Consider the following 14,976-nt stretch of genomic DNA (forward strand, 5'->3'; position numbering starts at 1 on the left):
TAGTAAGTGGTCAAACCCTGGAAGTTCGGTTTCTGCCTCCCTCCCCTGCTACCAGCTGGACTCAACCTGAAGAGAAAACAGCTTTGTGTTCATCCCTAAGATATTAGGGTTTATCTGATACAACAGCTAGCATTACCCTAACTAACAAAGTACTTGGTACCATCAACAGGGAGCTTCAATATGTGGCATTGGCTTAGAAGTCAGAAAGCAGGTTCTGATACTAGAGACTGGGAAAAAGCAGTAAAATTTTTAGTTATACTACAATCTTTGAGAACTTAAAAGGCAGAGCTCATACATACTGAGCCTGGGAGCTCTAAAGAAAGATGTTTCAAAGAAATAATGGTAATAGAGTTTGCTGATTGTTCCTGGCTGAGTCCAGCATGGTATTAGGGGAAAAGAGGAACTCAGATATGAACTACCCAGTTTGCAAGCAAAATTGGAAAAGATAGCGAAGAGGTGAAAAAGACAACTATTTCTAGACTCCAAACAATCAGAGAAAAGATTGAGAAGATTTTGAAGTGAAACATCAGACTAATGGTTTAAGCTTCCCATTCCCCCCGAAGCCTGATGGCTTCAAGGTAGCTTCCATTAAGTTGAGAGAGAGAGGCATGGAGCTAAGAAAGCAAAGAAAAAACACAGGCTTCAGAATGAAGTCTAGGACATAACTTTGGGTGTGGCTGCCACTGGCACATTAGACATCGTAGATGAAGATTCTAAGTTGTTGTGAGAACTGCATTGGCAAAAATCTGTAAGCCTGGATTTGAAGTCTTTTACTGTTACAGCTTGGACCTCAAAAGAATGAGGTTACAAAAGGTTTAGAGCCTCGAGGAGGCCACTCTCTCCAAGATCCACTTCAGGTGTGGCCAAGCAGAATAATGGACAAAGAAATCCTCCCACAGGGCAGAGCCAGGAGCATGGAGAACAATGAACCAGGAACTTGCTCACAGAGGGCTTAAGCAAGGAACCTCACCCACTTCCAGGGAATACAATGCCTCGCCTACACAGTGCCTGCATGGCAAGATATCATAACTGTCAAGGGCCAGTGACTTCTATGGGTCTTCCACTACTGCCATTTCCTAATGGGTTATCCTCCAACACAATATAGGAGCACAAAGTGACAGATAACATGTCTCTCGATTCATGGGTCCCTGGACCACGAGAAACCACACTAAATCCAATAAAAGGACAGAGATTCATCCAAAGACCCTGAACTTTTAAGTTGGAAATAGAGATTGGACAGAATATCAGTTTTCTCCCTTGGGGAAAGGGAGACATGTTTTGTGTGCAAGAAGAAGGAGGCATACAGATGTTAGATGACGCAGCTGATCAGTGATATATGAGCATAAGTGATGAGGTCCCCTGCAGGTTTAGCCCATAATGCCCTTCTTAGGTCCTCCACACTCTCCTTCTTCCTCTGCCTCTCAGCTGGATGAATGTCCAAAAAGACTCTGAAGGCCATGTGTTGACAATAAGGAAGGCAAACTCTCCATCAGTCTTGTTACCTAAATGACCCTCTGCCTCTTCCCACTCTGCTCCTCTGCCAATCTGACGTTAGTAAGAAAGGACCTTTTAGTGTATTAAACTCCTGAGATCCTGAGATGTTAGGGTTGTCTTTTCTAATAGTTAATGTAACTGTAATGATTATAATAAAGAAAGCTCTTAAAGCAGAGTCTGGCACATAGTAAGTACTATACAAGTGTAGTTATTATTATTCTAATACCCATTTTACAGACAGAGAAACTGCAAGTTATGCTGTGTCCGACTTACTATAGTTTTTAGTTTACAGTTACCTCTCAGCAGATGATAATCAGGCCCATTTTAAAAGGCGAAAGATTTATGAGATCTGAAGAGAAACCAGAGTATAATCAGACCCATTTTATAGGTGAGTTTGGTACCTGGCTCAAGGTCACAAATAACAGCAGGCCCAGAATTACAGGCCTTCCTCCTACTCCAAGGCCTTCAGGAAGCTCACCCCAGTCCCTAGGTCTCCAGGTTGGTCCCCCATTGTTTCATTTTGTTATTATTTTTCTTTTATGTTACAAGAAACACCCTACTTGCAAATGCCCCAGCACTGAACTGGCAAGTCTGCCTAGAAAACCCAATAAACCTTCACTGACCCAAATTTCAAGTTTTAATTTACACTGAGCCAGTTAATTAAAAACGTGCTCTGTGAGCACAGACACTACTGTGGCTGGCTCACAAGATAGCTTTTCCTATTCTTTGTAAGAAGCAAGGTTTCTTCGGTGACATTTTTGTCCATCACAATGACAACAAACCACAGAACAGTACAGCCAGTTCAGAGACAAGAAAACTGCCAAGTGAGAATTTAGTGCAGAGTCAGAATCTATGGGGCAACAGTAAAACAAAAGACCTAAACATCACCCTACTCACCAAGCAAGTGTTGGAGAGATGAGGGCTCATGTTAATTAATGTTTATAAAGTGATTGAGGAATCCCTGAAATGAAAGAGACTATTCAAAATCCCCAAATCATTATTATCACTATTATCAGCAGCCTACAGAATCTGTTTTTAATTTTTTTAAGCAAGCCATTATTATTGAATACCTACTATGTGGCAGGTGTGTTTACATACTTGATCTGATTTAATACTTTTAATTACCTTATGTGGTAGGTTTGAGTTGTCTTCCTTTATTTTCGGTAATCCTCTCTGTACAGATGAGAAAACCAAATTCAGCAAAATTAAGTCACTTTTTATAAAGTGGCAGAGCCGAAATTGGAGGCTAGAACTAACCCCCTCAGAGTAAAGCTCTCTCTCTCTCTCTCTCTCTCTTTCATCACACCACTGCCTCTTTCAGTATTCCCTTCAGTCTCTTTCTGCATTTAAAACAAAAGCACATGCCAGGATGGGATGGCTTTTCTTTTCTTGTATGTCCTTTTTTATTCTTTTTTCTTTTTTACTGAAGTATATTTTGCAATACAGTGAAACACATATCTGAATTTTACAAGGGAATGCATTTGGACAAAAGCATATCCCTCGGAACCCACGCCCCTATTAACATCAGGGACATTTCTAATACCCCTAAAGTTCCCTGGTGCCCTTTATTAATAATGCCCTTTTTAAAAGTACAACAAATGAAATGAGCTATTTTCCTCTGAACAAAACTATCTTTTTGTAACTTGGGCAGTGGGGCTGTGCCAATGGGGTTGATCCCTGAGGTGAGAACACCGAAATTATTTGATGCTGAAATTATTAGGAAGGGGAATCCAGTTAAAATTTTGCATCCTGCTGGCTCCATCCCACTGAATGCACTGGGTGGAACCAGTTAATCAGGATGAGACAAATAAGAGATATGATTGTGTCTGGATTATCATAACTACCATGGCCATTTTGGCCTCTATCATGTGTCAGGTACCAGACTGTAATACCCGTAATCCTCATAACTATTACTTTCACTTTACAGTTAAAGATACTGGGGCTCAGAGAGGTAAGATAACAAACCTAGGAACACAGAGCTAGAAAATGGCAGCCTTGAAAGTCAAACCCAAAGCCAAAACGTCTGATTTCAGAAGCCTTTACAGATGTTGGTTAAAGATGTTGATGGGCAAATTTTTAATCCCAAAGATTTAACAAGGCAGTTATATGCATTCAACAAACAGCACTCAGCATCTACCAAGTACTAAATGTTGCAGTAAGTGGTATGGAAGAAGATACAAAGATAAATAAAAGATAAACTTGCACTGGAGGTGCCCCAGGCTGATGGGAAAACACTTAAAACAGAGTCAGGATGCTCAAGAAATGGGGAAGGGGCTATGAAAGGGCTAGCCAGGGGTAGAGAGTGGGGGACGCCTTTCACCAAGGATGGCCTCAGAGATACCAGAAAGATCGTTCTTAGTGAAGTCTTCAAGGATGAGTGGGACTGGCCAGCTCAGAAGGGGGTTAGGTAAAACAACTAGCACACACACCAGCATGGCGAACCACTTCTGTCCACTCCTTATTTAGCTTTAACAAAATTAACCAAGTTAAAATTTAAAAGCCCAGAGAAATGCAGCACTCACTGGGATCCCAAGCTCTTCAAAATGGCTTAAAATCAACATTAAAAAACCAGCGCTAAAGAGTAAAACAATCACCACAAAGTTCATAACCTAAGCCTATGCCTGTGATACTTTGAGATTGATCAAGCCCTCCCTAGAGCCAATTACCTTTTATTTTCTGAGTTGAGTCCCTGCAACTAGTTTGGTAATCCTCAGGCCTTGGCAGCAAATTGGAAGGGTGGATGGATGGGTACAGAGATGGCAAGAAGAAGGAGCAACCACAGTAGGAAAAAAAGACTTGAAAAGATGATTCAAGAATTTCACAAGTCAATGACTTCTTTCAGGATATCATTGTATAATATAGTACAATAGCTTGCTCAACTCAACAGGCATCTAATAAGCTCTAACTGTGTACTAAGCCCTCTCTTAGGCTTGCAGAGGATGTAAAAATATAAAATTCAGTGTATAAATTGAGACAGGAAGAATGTCTTCAACTGTGTACGTAACAAAGGGCAGGAAGGGTTGCCCAAAAGCAAGGACTTCATCAGTCACTAAAGAGCAAGACATTTTAGCAAGATACTTAAGTTCCTCGTGCCTCAGTTACCTTTTCCGTATGATAGGGATACTAGCAATACCTTTTCAAGGCGATGATGATCTGAAGATCAGATGGGTCGACATACAGAGTAGTGTCAGATGCCTGTTGGTTGTTATTGCTTATGTACCTCACTACTTCCTCTTCCCTTAGATTTAGTAACTGTTCAGTAAATATTGCTGAACAAATGAGTTCAACGAATGAACGGGTAAATGATGCTACTGAGTCCAAGAGGGAAAAATTGATTATATAAGGCATGAGCTCTTTCATAAGGTTTGCAGATCAGACTGCCATGCAAAATAGTTTAAGAAACAGGTATGGTGTTTAATGTATGTTTCAGATACCTAAGAAATTAATCACTCATTCCTTAACTCTTCTGCATAGAAGACCTGCCATTTCAAACAAGTCCAAGAAAAAGAGATGAGATGGTCACAATGACATGAGTATATTTCATACTAAGAGATGGCTGAAGGGGCCCTGAAACCCAGGAGTTAAACTCTGTGGTGTGGAAAACGCCATGATGGCAGCAAACCCCAACCACCACACACACTCACCCTGCCCAAAACCAACCAATGCTGTGGGCTTCTCCTTCCTTACATTATACTTACCCCAAAAAGGATAAACACAGACACTGTCTGTAAAAGATGTTAAAGATCATAAAAGTAAAACCAACCTGAAAAAAAATAAATAGAGGCTACTAATACAGCCCAAGCTACAAGAGGACTTGGGGGTGTCTTACAGATCTCCACCCTTATTTTACAGATGTGGAGACTGAAGCCCAGAGAGGGAAAGCGAGTCACCCAAAGGGCTAACTTCAAGAGAATGGCAGGCCGAGGTGGAGCATGGGGCCCAGATTGCCAGACTGAAGCCCTCCCAGGGGACTGCTCTTTCCTGCCAAGGAAACACTGAGGGAAAAACAAGAAGAGATTCCCAATCCATCAGGGGGCAAGGGGGGGGGCAGTAAGAAGCAAAGACCTACAGTGATGGGGAAGCCAAGAGCAAGGGCAATGGGCACAACCAGTGGTAAGAAAATCAAGCCCCTCTGCGCTTTTAGAGGGGGTAGGGTTCCAAACAGTTCAGTCCTACCAAGGTCCTGGGTTTTGCAGGTGTTTCCATCCAACCCCTTCTACAGAAGCACATGCAAAGACCAACGCCTTCTCCCAGGTGTTCTCTTCTCGGTCAGAATTTCTGGGGATTAGGGATGGAGGGGATGGAGGGGGCTGGGGGGGCGAGAAGCCTGGACGATGCTCTCTCTTTAAGAGTTGCACCCTCGACTGGCAGCAGAAAGAAAAGGGCTCTGGCAAAGAGATCACGAAGAGTCTCAGGGATCAACGTGGAAGTCGAGACCCCGCCCTCCCCTACCCACCCACCTACCCACCACCACCACCACCACCACAGGCACTGGCTTTTCTCCTTCCTTCCCTTCCCCCAATGATGATCAAAGCCAGGTGAAGGTACTGAGCGCTGAGGGTCGGTTTCGGAAAGGCTTCTACTGGAGCCGCTAGCCCCGTGCTCCTGATCGCTCCTGAGCACACTCACGGGCACACTTAACACACACACACGCACAGCCGTGTACACACTCACGCGCACACAGAGACTCGCAAACAGGCACACACTCACATGCACACATTTGGTACCCCTAAAGGCCCGGCCGCTCCCACTTCATCTCTCCTTCAGCCCCCGGGAAACGGACAGGCAGCAACATGAATGAAATCTGCCCAGAAAGACTGCATTTCAGCTCCAACCATGCAACCTCCAGCCAAACCGCCGCATATAAAACAAAGTTTTATTTCGCTTTTAGACTCTCCAGTTACGCTTCTACCATTTCCTGTGGAAAAATTGAAGCTTTGAAGTGTCTAGCTCCGGCTTTCACAGACAGACAGGACCGCCAACTAGAGCCTCCGGCCCCACCCCCTCCGCTGACAGAACTACAGGTTCAATCCCACACAGCTCCGGTCTCCGAAACGGGGAAGCCGGCGGAAAGGCAGAACCTGCTAGAAGGGACGCCCTAAACCGACAACCCCCTCCAGAACCCCGCCCCACTCCCAGCCTGCCCAGGTCCCTGGTGGCGACAACCCCCTCCAGAACCCCGCCCCACTCCCAGCTCCCAGCCACAGGGCACCAAAACCGGCAAGAACTGGGAGATCGGAATTGGGGAAGAGGGTGTCTTTCCACTGTGCAGCACCGACCAGCTGAGCGCTCTGGCCCTCAGAAACTGCCCCGTAAAAACTTGAAACCTATAAGTCTTCCCGCTCCACCCTCTCAACACACACCTCTACCCTACTTTCTCTATGACTAGCGAGCTCTCAAACGTTCTGCCTGTATGGCCGCGGGGCCTCTGACAGTGTCCCCAAGGGCGCGGGGAAATACGCGAACAGGGCGGCGGAGGAAAGCATGTGCCACCTCGCGAATTCCAGGGAGGCAAACTCGTGCGCCTGAGAATTTGTTATCTTCAAGGTCAAAAAGCAGGGCGCTGGCAGAAATATGTACTAAGCGAAAATGGCTGCAAACCTGCCCCCCAAAAGGGTATTGGGCTTTTCCCATAGCATGCAGGAGGCAGCCGCCGCCCCGCCCCGCAGTGGGGGGCGGAACCGCGCGCTCTAGGGCTTGGGACCTTAAAAGCCTGACCAGGGAGGAACAGGCGAGTTTCTGGCCACCTCCAGCTCGGCTGACCCCCCTGGAGCTTAGGACAGCAGCGGGTGGTTGGAACGACGTGAGAGGGGAGTGCGAAGCAAACTTGCCAGGAGAGTTGGGCATGTTGAGTGACACTCGCACGGTCACTTACCGCTGGCGTTCTTCCCGCAGATCAGGTGCTGGTAGGGCTGCAGTAGCCCCCAGATCTCTGAGTCGTTGTTGACCGTGTGCTCCAGCGTCTCCACGGTGAACTTCGGCGCCTCGTGTAGCGTGTGGTGGTGGTGATGGTGGTGGTTGGCAGCGGCGGCCGGCGGGGCTGCGGCGGCTGTAGCAGTGGCGGCCGGCGGAGCGCAACAGCTGCTGCCTCCGCTGGCGCTGCTGGCTGCGCTACAGGCGCCGCCGCTCGCCGCTCCCCCTCCGGGTACCTCCCGCTCCTTATCCGCCGCGGGGGCCACGTTGGGGCCAGAGCCCGGGCCTGGGCCGGAGCTGGAGCCCGAGCCGGGGCCGCTGCAGCTCCGGGGCAGCCCCGAAGCCACGACGCGCCCGTAGATGTCCCGAAAGAGGCTCTCCATGCAGGCGGTCAGGTAGATGGCGGCGTGTTCGTGGATGCGCAGCGCCACGCGGCTGTCCACCATCCAGCGGTACACGCGGCCCACAGAGAAGATGAGGCCGCAGCGCGCGGACTTGCCGCGGCCCAGGCGGTCGCCGCCGGCACTGCTCATATTGTAGAGAGACAGCGCAGCCAGCGCGGCCGCGGTGCAGTGCGCCGCCAGGCCCCAGGACAGCACGATCTCCATGGCGCTCTGGATCTCGTACTTGGTGCACTTAGCGAAGCGCAGGCTCAGGCGCTGCGCCTCTTTGGCGATGCGTACAAGCGCCCGGCTCACTAGCATCGACAGCTTGGCCAGTGCGTCTTTGGGCAGGCCGCCGGGGGCCGCCGGGCCTGCCCGGGGATCCCGCGAGCGCAGCAGCAGCGCCTCCAGCTCCTGGAGGGTCCAGGGGACCTCGTCGAGGTCCGGTAGCAGCCGCGAGCAGTGCTGGCCGGCGCAGTCCAGCCCCTCGGAATCTTCCACCAGGGCAGTGTTGACGGTGTCAAAGCTGTTGTGCCGGCTGTGCATGGAGTCAGCTAGAGGCGGCCAGCAGCTCCCGCCATACGGGGACGCCGGGTGCGAGTCGGAACAGCACAGGGACAAGTTGGAGGAGCGCACCGAGTCCGCCGCACCACCATAACCCGAGTCCAGCGTCAGATCCTCCAGCGTTCGCACCACAGGCTTCTTACCTCTCCTTGCCATCGCTGCGCCACTTCATGCTGCGGTCGCCGGAGAGCCGAGGGGAAGCAGCAGGGAGAAGCAGTGGGCGCCGGGGCGCGGGGAGAGCCGAGTCCGCTCCGACTCGGCTCACTTTTCCACCAGCCGCTACTCGCAAGTGTTACTAGTTTCGGCTGCCTCCCCGAGCCGCCGCCGCTAGAATACACAGGGCAGACCTCGGAGTCATCTTCCAGAGCCCGGACCGGAGCTGGGGCGCATTGAGGGGCGGGCCAGGCTGGGAGGGAAGCTCACGCCGGGACTCGCCCTTTCCTTCCAAAATAAAATGAAAAGTATCTGACCCTCTCCTTCCTGGGCCCGGCTGGATGCACAAGCCACTAGGCGCCGGCCTCAGTGTTTGTAGGACGGAAATCGACTCAGATGTCGCCGCAGCAGCAGCAGCAGCAGCTCCGCCGGCAGCTGGATCCCGGGCCCCGCTCCCGGCTCCTGGTTCTCGGCTCCCTACCCGGGGTTCACTCGGCGCCCGCCCGCCCCGCACTGAAGCCGAGCAGCGAGCTCGGCGGCTGCAAACCCTGCCAAACCCCGCAAACCCCTGGCAGCCCGCGGGGCGGGCCTATGTAAAGCAGGACCTGAGGAGAGCCAATGGAATCAGAGGATGCTAATTACCTTGCCCTTTTTTTTTTTTTTTTTCCTTCCTCTGCTCCACGGGTCCCCGCCCCTCACACACGCCCCCAGGCTGTTATCAAGGCTGCAGGAAGTGGGGAGCAGTGGCCTGGGAATTGGGGGGCCTGTGTGAGCGTAAGGACGCAGATACTTTCCCCCTGCTGCTGTCCATGCCCCTCAGACTCCCGGCTTTGGTACCAGAATGGGAAGGTGGTAGGTTGGGCAGGTGATTACCCCCCTCACCGAGGTATGCTCCCCTTAGCTGTTTATATAGTATCTGTCTGGGGTCGCTCTGTCTGCCCCTGCGTTTCAGATTTCACTCCCTTTTTTTCTTTAATACACGAGGCATGTTTTTCTCCCTCTCTTCTCTCCCCCACCTGGGGTACACAAACCAATTAATGTGGTCCTCTTTCAGCCCCAGTTTGCAGAAGTGTGGAGGGAAATAACCCAGGCGAGCTGAGGGCCCAGAGCGATGACACCACTGGAATGCCAAATGGGCATTAGCAGCCTGCCACCAGCGTGCATGAACTAGGATCCTTTCAGAGCCAGGAAGACCCTACACTGACCCTTCAAACGCCTGGGGGTACGCTGGAGGGAAGGCTTCTGCCCCACTTTGCCATCTTGGTGGGTGTGGTTCCAGGCAGCTCAGCCTTATAAAGGGTAAATTTCAAACGGAGGGGAGTTTACTTTTTTACTAAAGAAAGATACAACATATATGCATAACGTGGCTGCATTTATGTCAAATGGCATTGTCTTGTTTGTCCCCACGCCCAGGGCAGAAACCATATCTTCTTCATCTGGGATACCCAGTTCCCATGCCAGGTCTCTGCCTGGGGTAGGAAACCCTCTTCCTATGGCTGACTAGAATTTTCAGTTTAGAAGTCCCCTCCCATAGGAAGGCAGCCCAGACCCCTCAATGCTAGCTTGGGTGCTTGCTTGGACTGACAGGACCACTTCACCCCTTCTGAGACTGTTGGTTTCTGGGCCTTGTAATGCTAGATTATTTCAATCTGACGTGTTTAGATTGTAGATTGGACTAGGGGTTCCTCATTTATCAGCCCTTAGTAAATTTTTGTTGTAAATGTGTTGGCTTTTGAACTGTTGGCTTGAATGTTTAACAATAGACTTTCTCTGATAACCCAGTAGATTGTCTGATGTTTCTCACATCTGTCAACCCAAATCTACCATCACCTTTGCCTTCACATCAATAAGCCACCCTCATCTGGTAGCTATCATCTTTATGTCTCATCACCTCTTGCTTTGCCCATTATTATAGTCTACCAACTCTTTTTTGTTCCCTCCTGCCTCTTCTTTCTCCAAACCATCCAGTCCAAGAATCTTCCAAAAGCACAGCTCTGATCTTGTAATTCCTCTTGAAAAAATTAAAAGGCTCCCCATCGCCCTCTAGATAAATCAAGTTTGTTCTGATTAGCCGGCCTTCACTGGTCTCTTTACTCTGTTCTCAGACATGCGTTCATAATATTCCAAATCTTTTGGAAAGGATTGTGATGGTTAATTTTATATGTTAAGTTGATTGGGATACAAATGCCCAGTTTAAACATTGTTTCTGTGTATGTCTCTGAAGATCTTTCCAGAGGAGATTAGCATTTGAATCTGCAGACTCAGTAGATTGCCCTCTCCCACATGGCTTTTCCCAGCACTGATTGAGCTGGGACATCTCATATCATCTCCAGCCCTTGGACCGGAATTGATATCATCTGCTCCCCTGATTCTCAGGTCTTTGGACTTGAACTAAATTATACCACCAGCTTTTCTGGGTCTCCAGCTTGCAAACATCAGATTGTGGGGCTCTATAATCCCATGAGCCAATTACTCATAATAAAACTCTATTTTTTTCTAGGTTTTTTTTTTTTTTTTTCAGAGAATCAGAATCAATAGAATATATATATATGGTTTCTGGAAATCCAGCTAATACATATGGTCTTTAATGATCTGAACCCTGCCTTCCCCTCCTGAATATATATTCACACTCACATAGACACCCAGACACCAGATATACTCACATATAGAGATACCTACACATCCGTGAATGAACACACAGACACACACACCTGCACACCCAGTGCTCTAGCTATAATGAAATCACTTGCTGGTTTTTCAAGTGGCCATGTTGTCCCTTGTATCGGATATGCCTTTGCAGATGTTCCTTCTGCTCAGGACATGTGTCTTTTTCTTCTCTGACAGACTTCTCGCCCTCTAAGATTCAGCTCCAAGATCACTGCCATGGTGAGGTTTTCCTTGATGCCGCCTGCCCTTCACCCAGCCCAGACCTAGGAAAGTATCTCCATCTCCATTGCTCAGGGTTTGTTCCCAGAACATTTTCTCTTCTCCTATGCATGTTTCCCTGTAAGCTCTTCCACTCACATGCCCTCAGTTAGCACCTATGTACTGATGATGCTTGAGCGACGACCACTCAGCAGAGTGCAGGAAGCAAAGAACCCTGGGAAAGCTTTGTACATAGGGAGGGAAAAGAGAATGGAATGCTATGGACTTAAGTCAGATTTATTTTCTTCTGTGGCACCAGGTCGTCTTGAATTCCAGTACTGCCTCTGCCAGTTTTCCAATCATGTACCCAGTATCCACTCAATCTTTTTTTATCTTCCTTTTTCTTGCTTTTGGAATGCACAAAATAACCACACCCGTGAACTGGGGGTGGGGGGGGGGCGGTAAATGAGATTTTTTTCATATACCGGATTTAACACAGTGCCAGTGCCCCACACATGGTAATAACCCTATGAATGTCTGTTACCATCATCTACATTTTTCTATGTTCTACAATAAAGTCAGGAAAAAATGACAAATGTTACATATAAAATCCAACTTCTGCTTCAGGGCTGGGCTGCAATATTACTTTCTCTAGGAGTTTTTTGAAACACCAGCAGGCGTGCTCTTCCCTTTTATGCTGCCAATGTTGTGCACATGCCTTCTCTCACCTTCCGGAGGGCACACTCCTTCAAAGCTGGGATTTTGCCTCCCTAACGTGGTGCCAATACTAATAAGCATGTCCCTCAGCATTATAAATAACCAAAACATATGGCCGTTTAGTTTACTAAAAGAAATCACTATTGATAATGTTTATTCATTAGGAAGACTAGAGAAAATACAACAAGTTACTAATATTGGTGACTTCTGTGAGGTGGAATTTTGGATGATTCTTGTGTGTTCATTCATGGATGTGTAGGTATCTCTGTGTGTGAGTATATCTGTATGTCTGGGTGATTATGTGAGTGATAATGTTAAGTGTTTGAGTCTGAGTGACCTGGAAAACACTGAAGATAATAAACACATTGACCAAATGTAAAATATTAATCTCCACTACTAGAAAACTCAGTGTCTGCAAAGTAGGAAAAAGAATCATCCAAAATTCTACCTCACAGAAGTCACCAATGTTAATAACCTCTTGTATTTTCCTCTAGTCTTCCTAATTTTGTCCCATCTTTTTTCTTCTAAGCCTACATATTTTGAGAGTTGGAATTATTCTGCAAATTATTTTGTACTTTTTTTCTTCTCAAGAAATCTCCTCAAACTTGCTAGTATAATCATGCCCCATGCTGCTAAATATTCACCCAAAATATTCTTTTTGGTGTGACTGCAAAATATTTCAACATAACTTTATACCTTAATTGATATATTTGGAGTCTCTGTTTGATTGTTTCTTTTTTCAAACGGTTGCAATGATGCTGAGATGACCCTCTTTGTGCATAAATAACCCATAACCCTCTTCTTCCAAACTAGAAGTCTTATACATGTTATCCTCCAAAAAATACAGACAGACAATAAATATTTGTTAAAGATTTTTTTTTAAATGAACAAAAAACAGACATTAAATTTCTGGGATTATTTTGCCTGTTAGATTACCAAAGATTTATAAAGTCGGTCATGACCAAGGTATGTCACAAAGGCATAAATTGAGACAATTCTGGGAGACAGTTTGCTGATATATATCAAGATGCCAGTGTGTCTTCCTCTTCCTCTGATTTCCCAGAAATTACATCTTCTGATATTATCCAAGGTGATCCTTGTGAATTTTTCAAAAGCTTACAAGGATGCTCTAAGTAATGTTTTAACATAGGACTTTGGAAAACCACCTCAGCATCTTTCCATCAGACCTGATGAAATGAATTAGCATTCATACAAGAGAATATGAAGCAGTAGCAAAGAAGGGTGACAGTGATCCAAAACAGGTTTTGGAGTTGCAAATATAATATGACCCCATTTATGTAAAATGCTTTACAGAGAGCTAAAGAGGTGTACAGGTGTGCCTTGATTTATTGCGCTTTGCTTCATTGCACTTCACAGGTGCTGCGTTTTGACAGATTGAAGGCATGACTCTCCACCAGCAAACAAAGTATAACTCCCTTTATTGTGATGGTCTGGAAGCAAACCCATAATATCTCTGAGGTCTGCCTGTAGGAGTACTTGAACTTGCCTGAGATGATGAAAATAAGAGCTATAACCAGTTTGTTGGCATTCTGATGATTTTTGAATGAGTTTTTATTGACTCTAGTTCTATCCCTGATGTCTTCTTTTTCTTTTGTTTTCTGGTGATTGTATATTTTCTTCTTTGTACTACCGAATGTTTTATGATAAACAGGTATCATTTTTTACCAGAGCCAAAAAGCTATTTTCAAAAGAAAATTATTTTCTGCTCATTACTCAGAAGCCTACCTGCCAATCAGAGTACTAATATATCATTCTTTGTCCTTCAGGATTCTAGAAACTACAGCAAGTGTAGCAACTAGCCCAACAACCAGAACATGAGCTAGCCTCATTTAGCTGGACTCACACATGCAGGGGGCTTCATCTTGTGCTTCCCACAAGATTAGCGCATGAGCAGCAAGTCCGCTTGGGTGTGAAGGATGGCTCCATCACTTCCTACCGATGTAACCTTGAGCAGGTTCCTTAGCCTCTCCGTGCCTTCATTCATCTTTAATTGGGAGTAATACCACATGCCTGTCGGTTGCCTGTGAGGATTAAATGAGATCATTAGAACAGAACCTGGCCAGCCCTGTGAATGCTCACTAGTGTTGGTAACTTTTATTACAGGTCAGGCACAGTGATGGTTGTGGAAGAGACTATGGAATCTCCACCTCCCTTATAGGTCCTTCTCTTGTTGAGCTTTTAGTCCAAAAAAAAGAAAAAAAGAAAAAAAAAAAGCTCTTCTTGAGCTTTTAGTCCAAAGACAGACATTAATAAGAGTTGCAAGTGCAATGAGTTTCAGCAAAGGAGAAGTTCAAGGACTACACACATGAATGAACAGGTTGTATATGTTTCACTGCACCATTTCTGAGTGAGCCCCTTGCAAATATCAGCTATTTTCCAAACGCATAGGCAGTGTGCGTGAAGCTCTGTGATGATCCCTTGCTATGTGAATGTCTTTGTGAGCGAAGACTCTGTTACAGGGTGGAAGACTATATGTGAGTCCACCCCAATTCAGCCCACTCTACATCGGAAGGGGAAGTATGTGCCCACTTCTTCTAACCTTTCTCCTGAAAAATCACAATGTCAACATAAGAGCTTGCTCATTTGCAGAGCAAACAGGTCACACTGTTCAAAGATGTTATTTTATTTATTTATTTTTTATTTAGAAATCAAATTTAACGGGGCAACATTGGTCCATAGGAACACACAAGTTTCAGGTGTACACCATAGGAGATGCACATGTGTTCCTATGGATCAATGTCACGCCATTAAATTTAACTTCTAAATAACGGTATAGAATATGAACCTGTCAATATAAGGAGGCTCTCAGAGCAGATCCTAATGTAAGCATGGTCCTCACAGCAGTGATTCTTGTGTCTTGTGATCA

The 14,976-nt window shown here is 46.5% G+C and overlaps 1 protein-coding gene across 2 annotated transcripts in view; it reads right to left on the minus strand.

Annotated features, from left to right (window-relative positions):
- The window catches only part of ABTB3 (ankyrin repeat and BTB domain containing 3), a 297,169-nt gene extending 288,108 nt beyond the window's left edge, over positions 1-9,061 (minus strand). For both annotated transcript variants that reach the window (XM_066260050.1, XM_066260041.1), the window contains exon 1: positions 7,370-9,061. In XM_066260050.1, coding sequence (XP_066116147.1) covers positions 7,370-8,510 — 1,141 coding nt within the window. In that variant the 5' untranslated portion in view covers positions 8,511-9,061. The remainder of the gene's footprint in view (positions 1-7,369) is intronic.
- Positions 9,062-14,976: the final 5,915 nt, after the last annotated feature.

This window comes from Saccopteryx bilineata, chromosome 1 (genome assembly GCF_036850765.1).
Source record: "Saccopteryx bilineata isolate mSacBil1 chromosome 1, mSacBil1_pri_phased_curated, whole genome shotgun sequence".
NCBI lineage: Eukaryota > Metazoa > Chordata > Mammalia > Chiroptera > Emballonuridae > Saccopteryx > Saccopteryx bilineata.